The sequence below is a fragment of the Colius striatus genome, chromosome 8, assembly GCF_028858725.1.
Source record: "Colius striatus isolate bColStr4 chromosome 8, bColStr4.1.hap1, whole genome shotgun sequence".
NCBI classification, from domain to species: domain Eukaryota; kingdom Metazoa; phylum Chordata; class Aves; order Coliiformes; family Coliidae; genus Colius; species Colius striatus.
Genome location: NC_084766.1, coordinates 39,040,025 through 39,060,552, shown reverse-complemented (window position 1 = coordinate 39,060,552; position 20,528 = coordinate 39,040,025). Strand labels below are relative to the sequence as shown.

The following is a 20,528-nucleotide window of genomic DNA, read 5'->3' as shown; positions in this document are numbered from 1 at the left end:
GCACGTTGTTTCGTGCCACGGCAGAGCGTCAGCTCTACCTGAGCCCTATCTGTTGCTGCTGCCTCTTCCTTGTGCCCATGTGGCGCCCGGGCTGCAGGGCAGCACTGTGTGTGTGCCAGGAGGGGGAACCCCGCACCTGCAGGGACAGTGTGCATCCTGCATGAACCCTGGCCCACTCTACAGATTTTTTTTTTCCATATTGGAGGGCTTCCAAGGAGCACAAAGGGTCTGGCCTTCCATATATTTTTTGTATGCATTCTATGGGTCTCCACAGACTCTGCTTTCTTTTGTCAACCTCTACTGGAAAGTGCTATTTAATAGTTAGCATTTATTTATCCCATTGAAACAGGAATTTGCAACAGCATTTGTAAAGTCGTCCATAAAGAAGTGGTCTTCTACCTACCCAATGGTATTAAAAAACAAAAATTCAAGGAAACTACAAAAGCCATCAGAAAGATTCCACTGACTTTGCAGAAATGTCCACGTGGGTAATACACCTTGTTTTTCCAGAGGAAGACACCATAAAGGAATATGATAATTTTCAAGGATTTTATTGGCATACTCTGCAGTCATTAAAGGAAAAAAAAAAATCTATTCTATGATTGTCGAGAATAACATCAGACTGTATAGGTCAAAAATTGACTGACATCACTCTGGACAAGAATTATTGAGATACACAAAGAAGCTGTTGTGCCTTTAAGCTTATGGCACATTGCAATGCAGTAAATGAAAAGCCACTATTATGAGGGGATGTTTATGTCAGTATCTGAAACAAATCTTCTTTTCACTAGGGTAATACTGTCTTAAATTGTTAACTGTTGATCAGATAAACAACACGTGATAAAGATCCTATAATCTCTTTTCATAAAATTCATTTTAACCCTTTAATGGCTTTGCATATTAACTTCTTACACATTATTAAGCCTTGTGAGAGCTTATAAAAGCTGTAAATAACATTCTAACAGAATTCTTGTAGAAGCAGTAATGCAAAGATTCAGGATTAGATTTTAAATATTTTAGAGATTAGATGGCAAAGTTTTCACAGGAAATAATGTATCAGTCACTGCCAGGAACTCATATCTTGCCCCCTTCCCACTCTTCACTAAGAAGCCCTCTGGGCTTTGTGTAAGAACCGGATTGATCTCCATGGTCAGACTGTAGATTTAAGAGACGTTTAACGCAGTGCAGGATACAGGGAACCTCTACGTCAGTGTATTACCAAGACAAAGGTGATGCCATTCCAAAGATGCAGCATGCACAAGACATACTCCTGGTGGTCCTTCAGTTCTTAGGCAGGATTAGTGAGAAGCGGGAGAATGGTCCCAACATCATCACTTCATCCTTTTGACCCTTTCAGTAGATGGCTGAAACAAACGGCCTTTGGATAAGGGGAACACCACTCATGTCCTCCTCTATGACTCAGAGACATAAAGCTTACAATAAAGCAATTTACTACGTGTTGATTACCCAAATCTAGTGACAAGACAATAAGGGGCATGTTTATGAAGTTGGTACAGAGGGGTGAGGAGTTCCTCCTTCAAACCCCATCTTTCAGTGGGACGTAGCAGACATAACCCCTGCTGTGCTCTTCAGATATGAATTTGCCCCTCACTGGACAGATGTGATGGCTGTTAGTTGGAAGACTTTTTCTTGGGTTTTGTTTCTTTTTAAAGCCCAAACTGGAGGATTTCTTTGACTAAATATTGCACATTTTCTTTACTCTTTGTCAAGCCATTGGGTTTTTTTCCATTTAACATGACTAATATTTTGTTTCATTTAAGGCACCTTCACCCACATCTCGAAGCAAGAATGAATAAAGTTCATGACAGGTAAAAAGTTGAAACTCATGAGATACTCTATCCCTGAGTGTTACTACTGCTAACAGAAGTGTCTCTTTGTCATATACTATACTGTCATGGTCTGATGTGGTCCTGGGGCCATTAGTCACTGATAAAGCAGCAGTGCCTAAACTATTTAACAGTGAAGTCAATAAATACCTTTTTTTCACCCTGAAATTCTGAAGGAAAACTCTTCCTCTCCACTAGAAAAGCAGGACATTATGAGTTTCTAGTGGAGCTGAACAAAGAGGAGCAGCTTTCCGGTCCCTGCAAGGCCATAAAGCAGCATTGTGGTGTGGCGATGGATACGGAGTGATGCCGTGTCTGTCCCGTGGGAAGATGCTGCATTAACTGTGCCTCTATGAAACAAGATGCAGTAGCTGCCTCTTAACCCAGAAAGCTCTTTTACCATTGTTGCATGCAAGCCATATGAATTCAAACTACACAACAGTTTAGCTAAGCTGGCCTTATATATAAAGGAAATAGAAGTGATCAAGATTTGAATTACATGCCAAACAACTTAATGCAACTAAATTAGTATCTCTACACAAATGTGTTTGTTGCCTGACTCATGGAAATGGCCCAGCACGAACAAGCTTTGTTTATTTGAGGCATTGCAGTTTGCCCATCCTCCAGAAGTACCTCTGATCAGTGGGGTAAGGATGTACCATTGTCAACTTTGTAGTAATGACAGAGCTTTCACCACCCACAATACATGTGTGACTAAACCTATACAAAAATGTGTTTGCCTTTTTTACAAACTATCTTTCTTCCTTAGTGTACTTTTCTTCCACTTTTGAGAACGATAATTTTCAGGTACAAATCTGTTAAACCCATTTAAATATTTTTAACATAGCTGCACACATACCCAGAGATTTTGTGTATGCGGTACATCAACTGTTACTGTATTTCTGACTCATGAATAAAACTTGCCAGTGCAACAGGAGTTCCTGTGTACAGTATTAGAGGCAGTTATGATCCTGTTCCTTGATTTTCAGATGGATACCAAATTCTATTTTCTCAATTTTGTTTTTGATAACCAAGCACAATATAATTCTGTACTACATGGTGTATTTTTGTAAAGACTCCTGGGCTTCCAATATGATAATGAAAATCTGTAGACATATGCTTTTACTATGTCGCTGCAAATATGCAGAATGCAAGCATTTTTTGTTTTCCCCTTATTTTATACTGTCAGTGGAGGTCTTTTAAATACTACTGCATAATTAAACCACAAATGTTAACATTTTGTATGATTTTAACAACCAAGAATAAACCAAAATATTAAAAGAATGCATTTTTTCCAGATACATATATTCCTTATAAAATGACATAATTCTGGAATGAAGAAAAAGTTATTTTGTAGCATCTACCCATGTGATAGCTTGCCTCAGTTGAGTTGATGATTTCTATACTGGATATAAGCAGGAAAAAACTTAATTGTTGACTTCAGTTAAATATTTATGACAGACTTTTGCTATGCATTACAATACTCCATTTGATGATCCAAATTACACCTGCTTTTATACAAATAATTTTCAAGCCATGATATTATTAATGGTTAGTTAAATGTGTGTTTTTCTAGCTACAGTCCATGCAACAGGATGAGCTCCCTTGCCCTGAATGAAAACAATTGATTGCTAATGCTTAAAGATAAGCATGCGATGAAGTGCTTCCCGTATTCTGACTCAAGACACTCCACGTGTTACAGCTGCAAGACCCTGGGCACCGTCAAAAGGTTTGGCAAACAAGATCTCAGGGTCTATTTCTTCATGAGTATGTCATCAAGCAGAATTTAACCCACAACCCTATTAGGTGAGCACTGCTAAACCTGAGAAGGTTGCAGTGGATATCTGCAATCTGGCAGCTACTATCTTACTAATTGTAAGCCACTGTCAATACATTTTTCCTCTGTGCCTTTGAATAAAGCCTCAGCCTCTTGAACTAGCCAACCTGAGGAAAGCTGCAAGGTCTCCCTTCAGATAACTCTTGCTGCTTTGTCAGGAGCACCACTCCTTGTGCTACAGGTATCCACAAGCCCTCGAAGAAAGATGCACACCCACTGCTAGTTTCCTTTGTACCCCTCCCCTGTCTGCTAGCGTATAGGACTGGTCTCTGAATTGGACCTTGTCCTCAGAAGCCCCCATGTCCTCAAAGCCGACCTGCAGGTCAGGAGGTATATCCCTGGCAGCAATCAGCCTCCAGCGATAAGAGGAGGGATTGGGCCCTCCCAGTGCCATCCATCACCATCCCTGTCAGCTCGGGGATGTGGCAGTAGCCAGCTCTGGCCCGGACTGCGTGGAGACAGGAGCTACTGGTACCGCTGTCACCCGCCGGCAGTCCGTGCCAGCTGAGCCTCCCAGCTGCCAGTTGCTGCCATGCAAGGCATAAAACATACACTCTGAACAATCACAGCAGCCGAGCTGAGCTTATAGACTGCATTATTAATTAGTTTAATGACGCTCAGCCCTATTAGGAAGCAAAAGATAATTATATTTAATTTGTGTATGTTTTAATTATGGCCAAAGCAGTGCCAAATTTGATCAACGTATCATCTTTTCTGTTCTGCTCTGTAACTGTGTTTGTATTAATTTGCATTTGAAACAAGAGAAGCTGCTAAGCCCTACTGGGAATAGAGTTCCTTTTAGTTTTTAAACAGTGTCATCTTTCATATTGTGATGCTGTACGAGACCTCTGCCTGCTGATAACAGTGTCATCTTTTCCTGTAGCCACAAATTAAAAGCAGGTTTATGACCACATGCTACTAGATCCTCCAAGGCCCCAGAAAAGGCAGCCAGAGAACAATTCATTCACTCATCTCTCTCCTTATCCATGATGGAAGTAGAAACAATTGCATCATTTAATTTACTATTGCAATGAGGATATGGTTCATTGGCCCCTCGTTGTTTTGAAGATGGATTTAATTAACCTCCTATGAATCTTGCCAATAAGCATGGCAGCATCAGTATGGAATGGAAGATGTCAAAAAATCAGCTGCAAAGACAGGTAATCAGTATTTCTCAAGCTAGCTCTTCTGAGAAGACGTATGGCTACAGTGTTTTGGCTGCAGCAAAAAGCTAAGGAACGTATTTAGTTAACACACTACTGACTTACCTCTGGGAATCTGAGCCCGTGTTTGACGTAGAATATTGAGAAAAAGAGAGGTAATTGAATAATTCTTAATAGCCATATATATCTTTAATGCAGAAGCCATTTGCAATCACTGGAAAATAAATAATTGCAATTAACTACACTGTTAAGTAAATATACAGTCCCTTGGGGAAGTAATCTGCATGCTTTTATAAGTCTGGCTACAATATGAAACTCATCACAATGTCTATGAGAATAATTTATAATGAACACTTAGCAGGTGCCTCAGATGGGTTGCTGCAATTTACATTCATTAATAAAACAGTCCTTATTAGACCTGAAGTTTTATGCATTTTAATTTAGTAAATCTTTGTTGCATTTTCATTTTATACAGGACTTCCTTCTCATTATTTCCTAGAATCAGTTTAGCTTGTACAGAAAGTTAAGATCTTTATGAGACAGTTATTTACAATAAACTATTTGAGCAGATAAAACCAATCCAGGATCTTACAGACATTTCTGACTGGAATTAAAGCATGACCTGAATCTTGTAAACTATCAGGAATAATTTATTCCACGATATGCAGGTTTATCTCAGAAATAAAGCAACGTAATCTTTCTTTAATAAGGATGGTTTAGTATCACTTCACTGAAGGATGAAGGGAACCCTATTACAGTTTTAAACTACGAGCAAAAGAACACAAGAAAACGAACTATTCCTTTCACACGTGTAAAAAAGGGCTCTTCTGCAGGATTTCCAGAACAATACCAGAAGCTTTCCTTCCTAATTATTTCAAGATTTAACAGGTCACAACAAGGTTTCAATGGTCCTGGTTCAGTCAACAACATTTAGGCAAGCTTTAATTTGCTACTTTTCTAAGAAGAAGTCTGCTTGCAGTAGCAATTGCATACCTCTGCCTCTTTATTTAGTCCTGCTTTAAAAGCTACAGGAAGAGGGTCTGTTCTTTTCTCACTTACCACAATTAATTTTCAGTGCAGCAATCAGCCAAGACATGTGCCTCATCTCAGAAATATCTAAAGACTTGTGGGGGTTTATTTGTATGTGAGTCAGATTTCAAGTGGCTCAGGGGAATAAACTGCAATGTTAGAACATTGTATGTGAAGCAATACTTTTGTTGATCTAAAAAGATGCATTAAATCAGACCAGTTCTTGTACAAAAGACAGAAGGCCAGATTTACAGATGCCGATGTAAGCCTAAAATAGGTAGAAACAGGTTTCTTACCTGCTGATAGTTTTCATTGCATCAGTATTTCCAACCCTTTCAACTATACTCAACAACCCATGACTACAGCAACACCTTTGAGATCAGCCACAAAACATACACAAATGACCTGAAAATGTGTATTTGTTGCTATGTCTATATTCAATATCTACTCTGCATCGCACATGAGATGTGGAAAATATGTGAGCTTCAGCTCTTGCTGAGTTTGTGTCTCTCAGTAGAACAAAATACTCTAATTATATGCCCAAACACCAAAACCTGGTACATAGGTGTTTAACATATGTTTAATTACCCAAACTATTAGTAATTCACATCAGCAATTCTTGATCACATTATTTTTCATAGTCTTATGATTTAGAAGAAGATCACTTTTCCATATACTTTTTATTTCTTGTTTGAAGATACAATTTTAACGGTTGTTAAATAAGAATCGGAGAAGAGCTGTAGACACTGGAATAAGATTGAAATCAATTAGTGAGACATAAAAAGATGTTCAGAAGCTCTTTTTTTGTTGTTTGTTTTTGGAAAGATGTTTGTTCAAAAGAGAAAGAGGTCTTACAGGAGGAGGCCAGTGTTATGTAGATGAACATCACAGCACTAATAGGGAGTGTTCCTTGAGCTTTTGCTGGCACCAGCACACTTGATAAAAAGACATGAATTCAACACTGTATTTCTCAAAATGGAAGACCATATTGTGCCAAGACTGTATGATCAAGCAAAAATGATCTGATTCCTTGTAGCATCAGAAATATGGTAGAAGCTAAAAAGTCATGCTAGAATGAAGTTGTTCCTATGTAACTAGACAATATAAAGTCAAATGGTCAGAGGTAGCACAGAGGCACAATGGCAGTGAATGATGAAACTAGATATGCAACTTCTTTATGAGTAGTTATTACCTTTTAAAAAAGCAATTAGCAGTTCCACTTCTGGCTTACCAAGTGTCTGCTTGGCAGAAGCCTAGGAAGGAAATATCTTGGTTGAATGTAACCTGTTAAGTAGATAGGGTGGTAGGTGTACAGGCACAAGTTCCTACTTTTAAGAAGAGGACTTTGCTGCTTATTCTGCAGATAGAGCTTGAAAATGTTTTGTATGTCAAAATTGAAGGTTATGGTTTACCTCAAGCAAATGGATGTTGTGATTAATACAACTTTCTCCAAAAGACTTAAGAGTTTGCATAATGCACTTTATATTCCTGAGTTGCAACTCTTGGAACTGAGGTGCACACAATCATCTTTCTTTTCTTGGAAGCACAAAGAACTTTAAGATACTTTTGAATCAGCATTCTCAGCCCGAAACAGGTTTTTATTTGAAAACAATCAAAATAAGCCCAGTTTATTAAGCCTGATCATCTTCCCTAAGATGGATGAATAGGATTAGTAAGATTCATAGGTAAGAGTTGCAGTGGGCAAATATTTTTTTTTTAGAAATATGAAAACACAGCAATTCTCAAAGATTAATACAGACCAATACTAAGGCCAACTGACAGCAAAAATATTCTTTCTTGGTTTAGACCCACCTAACACTTGAACGGTGACTTAAATAAAACAAGACTGACTCACCGACTCTGTGAACTGACTCACTGAGATAAAATGAACAGAAGAAGTATTTCTACCAATGACCACAGCCAAAGCTGCTGGCTGTGAGGCTGGTGCAGGGATACAGTGAGAGGAAGCAGCTCCTGACTGGAGCACCACATCAACCGAGTTCCAGCAAAGTGCTTGGACAAACGAAAACTCTCTGCTCTTTAAACATCCTCTCTAACAAATCAAGGGGAAAGGGCACCTCTGCACCATATAGACACAAAATGACAGCCTACACAGGACACTAGTGTGCAAGCAGCCCTACAAATTTACTGATGGGGTCATGACCCTCCCACTTGCACATCCACAGATCCATGTGAACGAGGCAGAGAGAGATTTATGGGACCAACTCTGCTTCCACGTTTACACTAGCAAGTGTTGCTAGAGTTTACAGAAAATATTAGATACTAATAAGCTGTTTCAATTTAAACAAAAAAAAATATATAGCAGTAAAAACGGAGATTAGAATGGCCTTGGACTCAACATCATATTAAACCCTATATGGTCTACTGTAGTCACAGCAGGTGACAAGCTGCTTGCTCCACAGGACTGACAGAGAAGAATTAACTTAGTTCTTCCATGCATTCACTCACAGTCATTTGATTTCTTTAATTTTTCCTATCAAACAAAAAGAACCTGTCCTCTTCACTTGTTTGTAATAAACCCTTTCATTTATCCCTCCAGAAACTTCAGTTCCCTTCCTACCCTTAAAGTGCTTCAGAGATTTTTAGTATTCTAGTTTTACTAAGTTGATAGGCAACTAGTCTTGTTTAATTTCAAAACCTCTAGGCATTTACCCTATCACCTTTTTTGAAGAACCAAAGCACTAACTCATAATAGTTTTTACATTTCTGGACTATTTTCCAGCCTATATCATACCTTGTTGCTGCTGCAGATTTCTTTACGGTCACAGAATCCCAGAATGGTTTGGGTTGGAAGAGCCCTTAAAGCTCATCTAGTTCCAGCCCCCTGACCAGGGGAGGATATCTTCCACTAGTCATCTCATTGAGTTTCCTTTCGATTCAATTTTAGAAGACAATTTTCAGAAACAGAAAAACTGCCTTTGCCAGCCACACTACTATACTTTTGCAACATGTAACTGATAAAACGCAGGTTTCAGTGATCTCTCTGTATTATCCCTGAAACACGGGGAGAGCGGAACTTCTGGAAAAATTAGAGAATCATCTTCTACACAAAGAAACGTCACAAATCCACGTTTCTACGAAATGCTGTGACAACACCTGTATTAGAGATGTTCCAGAGAAGCTGATATATACTAGAATTCATAGTTAAACCAATATAAAAGTCTATATTAATTTTCTGTATGTCGTAAACACTTCCATAAGCGAACAGATGTGCTGGAAGATAGTTGGAGACAATGGGCAAATAATTAGAATGCTGTACAGCTCCAAAAATCTAGCATTAAAAAAAAAAGGTAGGTAAATCTTTGAATTGAAACGGGAGTGAAGTTTGCATATATTAGAGTCACTGAATTTAGGTGAATGACAGGAAAAAAAAAAGGTCTTAGAGCACACCTTAAAATGACAAAACCTGAGGAAAAGAAAAATCTTTCTTTCGTATATATAGTCTTAACTAAATAGATATCCTACTTACAAGGTTTATTTTTGGAAATGCTCTAGCATTGAACTGAAAATGTTTAGCACTAAATGATCTCAATGCCAGCCAGACCTATCACAAGCAGCAGTCCAGAAGCGTCTGTACTTTGCTGTTCTGAGTGGATCTACAAAATCTCTTCACAAAGGTGGTGCCTCCAATCAGGCTAGCCCGAAAAAAGAAGATTTTCTGGATGTTTTACAATGACAAAGCAGTGGCATTTACCTCCCTTTTGGAGAGGGACTGATCTCACAGCTCAGCTATGCTGACCCAGCAGGATGTGTCAGGATCAGGCCCCAGATGATAACACCAGAGCAGATGAGAAATCAGAACTCAGCGTAGGCATCAGGAAGATTCACTCATGATGCCTCACCAATAGCACTTGACCATGACAAAACTGCTGGTGCATTAATCCAGGGGCACGTTGCTGAGGATGAAAGGCATCTCCCACCAGAGTCAGGTAGATGTTCATCGGCTGAAGACAGCAGACAGACCAGGGCACTCCCCATTTGTTGCCATGCAGCTCCCTATCAACACCCACCCAAGGAAACCCGACAGAAAACTGAGTAATTTAAGATGCACATTGACAGAAGCAAGCCAAGTCAGAGTGTTAAACCCAGACAGGGTCCCCTAAAACTCACTCTGAGGCAGCAGCCCTGTGTAAGTTTGGTGTGTCAGGGCCAGGTCTCACAGCCCAGTTCCCCTCCGTGGTCCTGCAGCCCTGGGCTAGCAGCCTGCTCTGCCTCCTGGGGCAGTCATTGCTAACAGGATAACAAGCAAAACCCTGCACTGGAACTGTGACAAAGCAGGTATCAGTTGAGAGACCATCGGATTAGCCATTGATTAGGTATGTGGGTACCAAAGGAAGGAGGTGATGTATATGCCTCCAGCGTTGCAGCTGAGACATCACTGGCCAAGAGCTGACACAGGGACCCTGATGTCCCTGATGCCTAGTGTACAACTGGAGCATACAGATGTTTGAGACTTTAGGAAAAAGCCTCGTGGTGCCAGAACCTCCCATGCCTGCCTGCACTTTGAATCCCACATCAGCCCAAGAAGACTAGACTGAAATGGAACCTTAAATTTGTCCCTTTTCAGGCCAAGGACAACTTAAAAATGCTCTAAATGGATGAGCTGTTGCTACTTCTCTGAACATCATCAGACCAAGCAACAAATTATGCTCAAACTATAATTAAAATCTACTATAAAACCATTGTATTTGCTACACTTGTTGTGCAACAGACACCCTATTTCCTTCTTGCCAGTTGGCCCTTCCAGACAACACACTTGCTAATGCACACATGGATCTCAGAATTGCCAGAAGCCTTTACCTGTTTTATTGATTTCCTCTCTTCCCACCCCCCAGATTACTCCAACAACAGTAAAGCAGATTTTCCTAGCAAGGAAATCAATATGACTTTAGATTAAGGCTCCCATAAAATGATTAATAAATGATATATTAATGATTTATTGTCTATTAATTATGAATTAAATAAGCAAAACATTTTTGGCATCTGATTTAGCACGCTGCACTTCAATGTCTGAACTCCACATTTGGAACAGCTCTCAGATTCTCCCTTTCAATGGCTTAATTGAGAAATCCTTTAGAAATATTCTGTATTCTTTATATTTGGTATAAGCACAGTCTACATTTTCACAACTCCTGAATTGCTTGTAACATCTTAGTGTCCAAGCCTTCAGCACACCATGGTCTCAAGAGACAATTCAAAAGGTCAAACAGAAAAGCAGAGATAACTTTCATAATAGGTACAAAGATGACAAGTCAATGGATTAACCCTTAAAATCCCTAGTATTAACTACACCGCTGAATAGTTGAAAGAACAGCTAGTATCAGTTTGCATAGGCACATGTTTGAAATGTCAGAAGGGAGCAGGATATTTGTTGGAGTGTGAGGTTCCTGCATGAGCACAAGCTAATGCTTTGGCTGGCTCTGAGCATTAGACATGCCATCACCTTTGGCCATTTTTGCTGCTGTTCTGCCACTCCCAGTTGTGCACAGCCTTAGCCAAGGCACTCTGCCAGCTCTGGAAGAATGCCACAGTTGAGAAGCACCATTTATAAACTAGTTTGTGAAGTGATTTGGGATTAGATCTTATATACAATCAAACCATTACGTCTTCTCTTGTATAATTCCTGTAGAGGTGGCCTGTAACTCCACCTTTCCAAATTATACTTATCTGTCTCCTAGGAGCCAGATAGTAGACTTTATTGTCAAAACAGGGTGCTATACGCTTACTGTGGATTCCTTCATAACTGTTCTGGTGTTAAGATGTTGTCAAAGTCACACTCCCTGACTGCCTGTACCGGCACTTCTGTGTAGTAAACTGCATGAGACAACAATTTCTTAAGTCTTTCATAACTTCTGACATAGAGGTTTATAAACTACTAAATGCAGAAGACTACAAAACCTGGATATTATTTCTGACCCAATGTTACCTGGAGCTGAGCTTCAGCGCAAAAGTCAAGGTAATCTCCACTCAGGACAAAAAAAGTTTACTGCATTCTTTTTGACATCATACAAGTCCTCCAGTCACCCTTCCACACAGATGCTACTATCACAAAGGTTTGCACAACTGTCTGCTTGTATTTTTAACCTGTGGACTTCCATCACAGTCATTAGGAAATGGAAGTTAGGAAAAGGAAGTCATTAGGAAACTTTTTCCCCCACAGAGTAGAAACGTAAACTAGCACTTAATCCACCTCCAATAAATGGTTGTGAGATTCATTGTGAGCTATAAACCTATGGCAAAAATTACAAACATACAACAGAAACGTGGTGTCCTGTGTGGAAGCCCAAAGAGGTTTCACACAAGGAATCTGCATACCTGCCAGAGGAAGAGGCTCCTGCATGCCTTGGAGAGAGGCCAGGTCTCAGTCAGGTACTCAGATTTTTTCCTCTCTACACACAAGACCATGAAAAGTGGCGTAGACTCTACAGTCCACTGGTGTCTACAGTTGATATTCGCTTTACATACCGCTACAGAGAAGAAATCCAACCTGTCAACTGCGTTTTCCTTACTTGATTTGGCAGATGGACAATAGTGATTATTAGTTACCTGTCAGAAGTTCCTGTTAAAATTCTTCTTAGCCAAGTTCGATGCCAATATTAAGGTTAGTTTGTTACATCACTTTTAGCTTTTCCACAGAAAAAAAAAAAAGAGAAATAAAATCTCTCAAGGTCTATAACAGGAGAAAAATAAAAGTCCTACCTCTACTACTGCTTTGGCATCCAGTCTAAAGTTGAAATCTCCAAAGACAAAATATGAAACTTTCTCAAATCGCTGATCTATAATTCTGGAAAAAAAAACCAAAAGCAAATCCATCATTAATCTTCATGTAAATGCAAGAATGCACAAGTACACACATCTTATCTTCTAAGCACAATCTCACAAATATATGAACAATCAAAATTCCCATTTCATACTGGGACATATATATCTCTCCATGGTTTAGGGCTGATTTTCTTTGTTTAGGCAATTCTATCTCCAACCCCAGTAAAATAATGCATGTGATTTCCCCTGTCTAGCTGAAAGAGTAACTTGAAAGCAAGTTTTCAACAGCACATATAATGCATAACTGGCATTTGCACATCACAGAAATCTTGAGGGCACGTGTTGCGTTTGTGAGGAGCTGTTTCACACACACACACACACACACCCCCCCCCCGGGCCCTTAGTGATCCTTTCTCCCCCCTCTCACACACCCCCTCCCCATCCCCCCCCCCCAGGGCCCTTAGTGATCCTTTCTCCCCCCATCTCACTGGGACCTCCAGTGTGTGTGGGGTGAGTGAGCAGCTGCACTCTGCTTCATTGCCATCTGGGCTTAAACCATGATGGGCATCATGGAGCAACTCCACACCTTTGAAAGTTAAAGTATTTGGCTTTGAGCTGGGCAGCTAAGAATGAAGAACCCCAAATTAGTGGTGAGCGCCGAATACATCTACCTTTGAGTTTACGTATCTTACATGATCATAATGTTTACCAGCATTTGTTAGTACTCTAGGAACTATAGGAGAAGTGACACGTTAGGGCTAAACATTAATCATCACAGCTAACACAGAATGATCTATGAGGTTTTTCCTGTCTCAGTTATAGTTTCCTGAAAGACAGTTTTCTCTTTTGTTCAAAGCAGGTTGTAGCTAAGACCTAAAAAGTGATTTTCCAGATGAGGAGTAAAGATTGACTTATTTCTCAAACCTTTGCTCATTACTAAACAGACAGATAAAGCATTACTGGTCATCTTTCAAACCCTGTATTATTAAAAACTGTCATTATATTATAAGTGTCACTGTTACTAACAACAATTCTGTGGTACAATGGTACAATGTGCCATTTTACTTGCTTCCAGGGATCTTGGCACTTGGGAATCCACTGATTCATGCTTTATTTCAAAACAGGAACCAATACAATTAATTTCCTATCAGTAGCTGAGGAAGTTATGAAATACCCAAAATGCGACTGCTACGGGTACAAAGAATACACACAGACACAATGCCCAGAGAACTGCAATCATGTACTAGAGGTACATGTAAGAAATGAGCGACAAATGCAAGGCTGTACACACTCTGGACACATATAAATACATAAGCATTATTATGCCAGAAACCCTGACTGAGCCAGAGGCAGGGATCCATACCGATAGGTAAAGGATTATAAAGCACTGCACAGTAAGTAGGCTTCCTGGAACAGTACTAACCCTGCAAGGAGGTATTAATTGCAAATGGCTTTAAAAGTTTTAGTACATTACCTCCATTTAGACTTTTCAAAGCTATAAAGAAAGATACATCAGATTTGCAGTGAGATACTGCTTCTCCTCTTAAAAACATCTCACATTTTCAGTCAGTAGTAATTCATTATGTAAGGAATGATATTCTGTTGAAAAACTAATGTTCAGTAGACCTAAGGTAATGACCATCTAAAGCAAAATCTCTTGCAAAGACTTACCGTTTTCTGGTATGAGAACTCCAAATCCTCCATTCAGCTGACAAATCATTGCAGGTACTGTTAATAAATACTGTCTACTGTCAGCTCCTAGCAAGCACTGTGAAAATCCTGTCACTTTTGATCCGTACATAACATTAGTTTGATTAGTGCCCTTATGGCACATTAAAGGAAAATGAGTACTTAAAAGTTAAACCATTTACATGACTACAATTTGCTAACACTATCATTGCAAAATCTGATATGCAACTTACACATAAGGAAAAACGATTTTGCTTTGCCAACTTTCCTGATTCATATCTTTGCCTTGGCTTTGCTCATTGCCATTTACTGCCAACAAACAAATGACAGATACTGCAGAAATGACATCAAGGTCTAGAGAAGGCCTCTTAAAATAAATTGATATTAAGAGAATGATGCCTGTGATTGTATTATGCAAAGATGGATTTTTCCAAATAAACAGACTATTCCAAAAATAGCCATTTAAAATGTCTCCTAACTGATGCACAAAACAGCTGATTAGTCTGCTTCTGATCAATCAATTAAAATTCAGTCATTTCATAGTCTTGCACATTACCTGATTTAAACATGGTTTGCATACAAATCAATGCCAGCTTCAAAATCGATTATTTTAACTAGTTGCTCCCCTTGTAGTGGGTTTTGTTGGGCATTTTAGAAAGAGTGTCTCATGATACACAGAAATAAAATAATCCAAATGTTACTTCTCAAGAATGATGCTTTAAGAGCCTTCTAAAAGATCTCCTTTTCACAGGCGGTGAAATTTAAGGGTACAGTAATATTACCAGCAGTGGTACAGCAAGGGATATACACATTTATGTACTTATTAAATTATCTGGGTTATCTAACAATAAAACATGCTTTAAATGACTCAACTTGGTACATGCATGCAACGTACTGTCCTTGCCACTGGAATTTACTATTAGTTCATGAGTTCTCAAATCTTAGAATTATTTCAGTCATGTGGTACTCAGCTCTGTTTTGAAATATTGGTGCCTACAATTGCACTGACTCAATGGCACAAGAACTAATCTCGATCATGCTTTTAGAATCAGATTCCAAGTTAGCAAAGGAGACGGCAATAAAGAGCACAGCAAGACACACACAAGAAAAACATCACACAGAACCACGAAATCAAGTACTGCAAAACACTGTGAGGCTGGCTAGGGCCAGAGACACACAGTGAAGGTGTTAGGACTGGAGCAAGAGCCACCAAAAGCGTTCCACTCTGCATTCTAAGCCACAAGTACCTACAGTCCATGAGTACATGAGTAAATGAGAACTGTAACAACTTCTGTTTTCTCCAAACCAAGAATGAGTGCTTGCACACAAACCAGGAAGGCTTCCAACTCTGTTTTATTCTATTTGCTGTTTGTTTCTCTAGCAATGTCTTTTCTTTAACCATGAATCAAATAATCCTTTAAAAATGTTGCCATGAATCAGTCAATGGAAAGACAAATCTGAATCACATAAAAAGAAAGCAGTCAACCTATGTCACTAGCATTAATCTTACGGTTTTAGTGGGAGGACTCTGACATTTCCTTTCATTTGTACCTCCTGACTACTGGATTATCCCAAAGGACTTCAACATACTTTAAGGTTCTATTCTTTCCTGTACAGTTTTTCTAAATAGCTTGTGACAAAAATAGGGGATTCGGGTAAAAATTTAATCACTGTAGAGAAGCTACAAATATTTCACTTCCACAATTTCATATGCAAGAACAACCAAAAGGCCATCAGTGCCTTAACTAGCTGTGCTGCTTGTTATGACCCACACAGGGCCATCAAGAGAAGATCGGCAATCAAGACGTAGCCAAGGCCAAGACGTATCCAATGCTTGAATGCAAATAAAATAGAAAACCTTTAAACAGATTACAGAGAACATCCAGAAAGAGAATTTCCCATTAGAAAAGTTGGAAGAACACATCCACTCTTCTAATCCCTTGTTCTTGCTCCAGAAGGTATTGCTCATGAGAAAAGAGCTTATTTGCACTTGGAACATGCCAAACAAATAACATTTACTTCTGTGCATTTTGGAAAACAAAGTAACAAATTCAATATGGTAAATAAGGACCACTGGAAAAAAATGCACGCTTCTGACTGAGTTTATTGATGACCTTGTATAACTTTAAAGCACACAAATATAAATGCCACAGATGATTTATCTTCTACTAGTTCCACAAACACAGAACTTTTAATTGGGTATAGAGTCCTTAATAATAGTATCAGAAATTTCACACTTGGAACACATTACCTTAATTATTTTTCCAGTTTGAAACTAATTCTACATTTTTAATTGACGTCTCTACACAGAAAATCTTCTAGATTGGTTATTGTCTGCTTCTTTTCAAATTTTGTTGTATTTTGAGATGAGGCAGAACACAAACAGGTTTGGAAATAGAGATGAACAGCTTTTCAGACGTGGAAGGGCAGTAAAAGGAGGAAACACTCAAACAACTGTAACCTTCAAGTGAAGTTTACTGTCAAAATTAAATGCTTTCAAGAGTCAGATCCGTGGTTTCCACTTTTTTTCTCAGGAGTAAACTTCACTGGTAAGGGTGTCGATTCATGTTAAATTATTAGAGCCATCTCTTTGCTGCCAAGTGAGTAAGTTTAATTCATACTTTGGTCTAACAGCTGCAGGTTGCCTCACACTGGACATCAGCAGCTGCTTTACAAATCCAGAAAGAAGTTACTGCATCTGCACTGAAAACGTACTCGCTCTGCTGTGTTGGTAAGACTTCTGGCAAAACAATCTCCACTCATCAGTGCTTTTTAGCATGGCAGTCCCCTGACACACTTTTCCAAAGACCTGGGACAAAACCTGTCTGTTACTCTGGATGCATCAGGAGAATTATGAGAAGTCTCTGAAGCCCTCTGAGCTATGAAGCTGAAAAGCTTTAGCTTGGGCTGGATTGGCTGCCTGTGCTGAAAGCAGCTCAGAGCAGGGACCAGTGGACCCAAGCGAATAGAGAAGTCAAACAAATGCCACACTAGGAGCAAGTGCTCACGGTTTGGTCTAGGATCCTGTGATATGTCCAGTTACTTAATTGTAAAGACAGATCTCTCAGTGTGGATGGCAGCATTAGCTACACAGACTGTGAAACACAATTTTTTTCAAAGCTATTTAGGATATCTGGATCCTGTTTTCCTACCAAGGCTAAAAAAAGTAAGAGGCACAAGTCCCTCTTCTCCTCAATACTAATGGAAGATGTGGGTCTAGTTTCTAATTTTACTCTCTGCCCAGAACACCAAAAGGTATCACTTAGTGCAATCTTAAATTGAACAATCCTGCATTGCTGTAATCATTCAAAGCCTTCTGTAAGTTTCTTTATTTTAACGTAGTCATTATAGGAGCTACAATTCAAGATACACCCTCAGTTAAAAAACTATATGGTATACTGAAATATACATTTCAAAGCACTGAAATTCAGCTAGAATATAATAGGGCAATCAGAGACATGACTGACACTCCCTTGCTTTCATACTTATCCCCCTCTCATACTGTCACAAGAAAGGAGATGACAAGGAAGTATCTAAATATCAGAAATTTGGTCATGGAAGAGGGCAGCTGAACATGATTCAGTGTGACAAGGGGCACTGTGATTTGGCTAAACCATTTCTCAGGGCACTTTGTAAGGAGGATCAGCAGCATTATTCCTTTAATAGCCATGTCTAATGCAATAGCCAGTGGGGTTTTGTCCCAGACCAAGGTATCAGCATCAGGTCAGAAGGTAACATTCTGTTTACATGATTATTTCCTAAAGCACTTATCCTCTCCTCGGTGTGAAAGTTGACTTTTCTGTTTGTAAGGAGGCCTAAAGAATTGAAGGAATGGGAAAAATTAGCTACACTGTGCTGGAGCTGAATGGCATTAAGTGGGAGGTCTGAGAAAGGCTGCTGTGGCGCTCAGCAGGACACCTTATTAGCCGCGTCATCGCAGTTCATTCAGTCAAGCCATACTAGTGTCACCAGCATTCCCACACAAAGACAAAGTTCTTCACACAGTCTATAAACATGCCTCCTTAGCCAATTCATCCTAACTTGACACTGCTGAAAAGAGAGGTTTGAGGTTTTTGGTTTCTTCTTTTTTGTTTTGTTTTGTTTTTTAACACAAGAATAACATAACAAAACAAAAAACTCGCAGCTCTGCCAAGCAGGCTGAATGGTGGAGAATGAGGGACACTGTCACATTTCTTAGGGAGAAACAATCAGAGGTCAAGCCATATTTTATTCAGTGATCAAATTTTTATAACTGTGTTTAAGTGAAATACTAGCTCAGATGAGCATTTCTGATCTTCTTTTACAGCTTCTGGGGTAAGACACTATCTTTCCACAATCGTGCTGTCTTTGTACATTATACATGCAGAGGAACCAGAGATACAAAAGCTGCTTTTACAGAGAACATGTGACTGCCTATATAAAATGTCGTTCCCTTAATAAAGGAATATGAAAATCACAACTAACTATGTAGAGAAGAGATGACTATTACATCTCTGTGTGGCAATCATTTCTCAGGCTAAACTGCTAATCTTGTTTATTGTTGACCTAAGCAGAGCTTTGAGGGTCTGATTTGATCTCAGTCTAGTAAAAGTAATGCTAAGAACTCCCCAAAAAACATCCCTGCATGGGATGGTAAAAACTTCTCCCATTTCAGCTGATCAGGGCAGTGTTCAGGAAACTCCACAGGGCCCGAGCCCTTGATGCATGTGGCACCAGGCAGCATGGGCGGCAGGGCTACATCCTGCCACGGACACATGCCACGAACGCCTTCCTGATAAGGGAGGATCTCACCTCAAACAAGAGTGTTTAAAAAAGGGAAGAAAAAGAAGTCAGAAATTGACTTCACTGACCCATGGCTGAGAGCCAAGAGCAAGTATGGAGGTAGCAGATGACCTCTGGCTGAGAAGGGGGCACGCACTTTCCTTCCCACAGATCTATGCCAGAGGTAGTAACAACTCCTGCAGTGACTTCTGCAAAGTCAAGGAACAACAACAGTGAAACCTGTCTTGTACCACAGCCATGTTAAGGAACCGAAGGTCAAGAGAACGGAAACATTAAGCTGTGGCTTATAGAAAACTAGATGCAAGACTGCTGTGTGGCCTTTCAGATTTCTGCCACTCCTAGCCTTATTACTTTTAGTCAAAGAGATCAGCTTATATACCTGCACCTCAAGAACTGGTCTGTGGGGGATCCATCTCCAGCAAAAGTTTTAGAGGAAGTTTTAAAACAGAACCCTGTCATCTTTTCTGCATATCACATCCCTTCTGCAGCACAGTGCTCAGCTCACACCATTTTGTATTCCCAGATATAGATTTGGGAGTAAATGCCAGAAAAGTCCCCACGAATTCTCAATAGAAGTGACCTGGTGACCGTCTAAGTGTGCCCCAAAAGACGTGCCTTCATTGGCATGCCTAAGGTGGTGTGGCACTCTCATTAAAAAAATAAAGTTTATCATATTTTTGTGCCTTTTTTTCCCCTGATATAATAGCTAAAACCTATTAATAACATCAAAACATCTCAAAAGGTCAAGTGGCACACAGAAAGATGAAGGGAATTGTCAAGAAGCTAAGGCAATCACCTTAGCACTGAGACATTTGCCAGGGCTGTTTAACTAATATGTGATGTTCACTTTTAATTTCAATATAGTGCCATTTGGGCAAAAATATTGTATTTTTTAATTAATTACAATGTCAGCAGCTATTAAGATTAAAAGAAAGACCACATCAATAATAAATACTTAATCCTAAGAAAGGATTACAAGAGCAATAAAAATCAATTTTTAGAGATGGAAAATTGTGACTTTTTCCTCACTTGACTGGTATTTTCATTATATTGACAAAACCATGATCTTACCTGACACTGACATTCGCCTAATGAAATAGCAGCCATGTATAATGATGTAAGTACTTGTCAATTTTGCTACAGGAGAATACAATGCTATGGCATTGGTGTTATGTTCCAAAGACATTTTCTTGTTGTTCATCTAATATAAGAGAAACCAGAGAAATGGCATGTCCTTTGGAATTCTCCTCTACTTTATCATCGAAGATTAAAATTCTTACATATAACTTCTGGAACTCCTCAGTGTTGGTAACACTTGTCATAATCAGGCAGCAACTTAACTGCTGTATCTTAATTTGTTTGAAGACTGAGATGTTGCAGTTCTTGCTTACTGTGCTG

General features: G+C 39.4%; 1 protein-coding gene across 3 annotated transcripts in view; it reads right to left on the bottom strand.

Moving 5' to 3' along the window:
* The window catches only part of INPP5A (inositol polyphosphate-5-phosphatase A), a 206,693-nt gene that overhangs the window by 51,742 nt on the left and 134,423 nt on the right, over positions 1-20,528 (bottom strand). For all 3 annotated transcript variants that reach the window (XM_062001516.1, XM_062001518.1, XM_062001517.1), the window contains exon 9: positions 12,597-12,681. In XM_062001516.1, the coding sequence (XP_061857500.1) occupies positions 12,597-12,681 (85 nt within the window). The remainder of the gene's footprint in view (positions 1-12,596; positions 12,682-20,528) is intronic.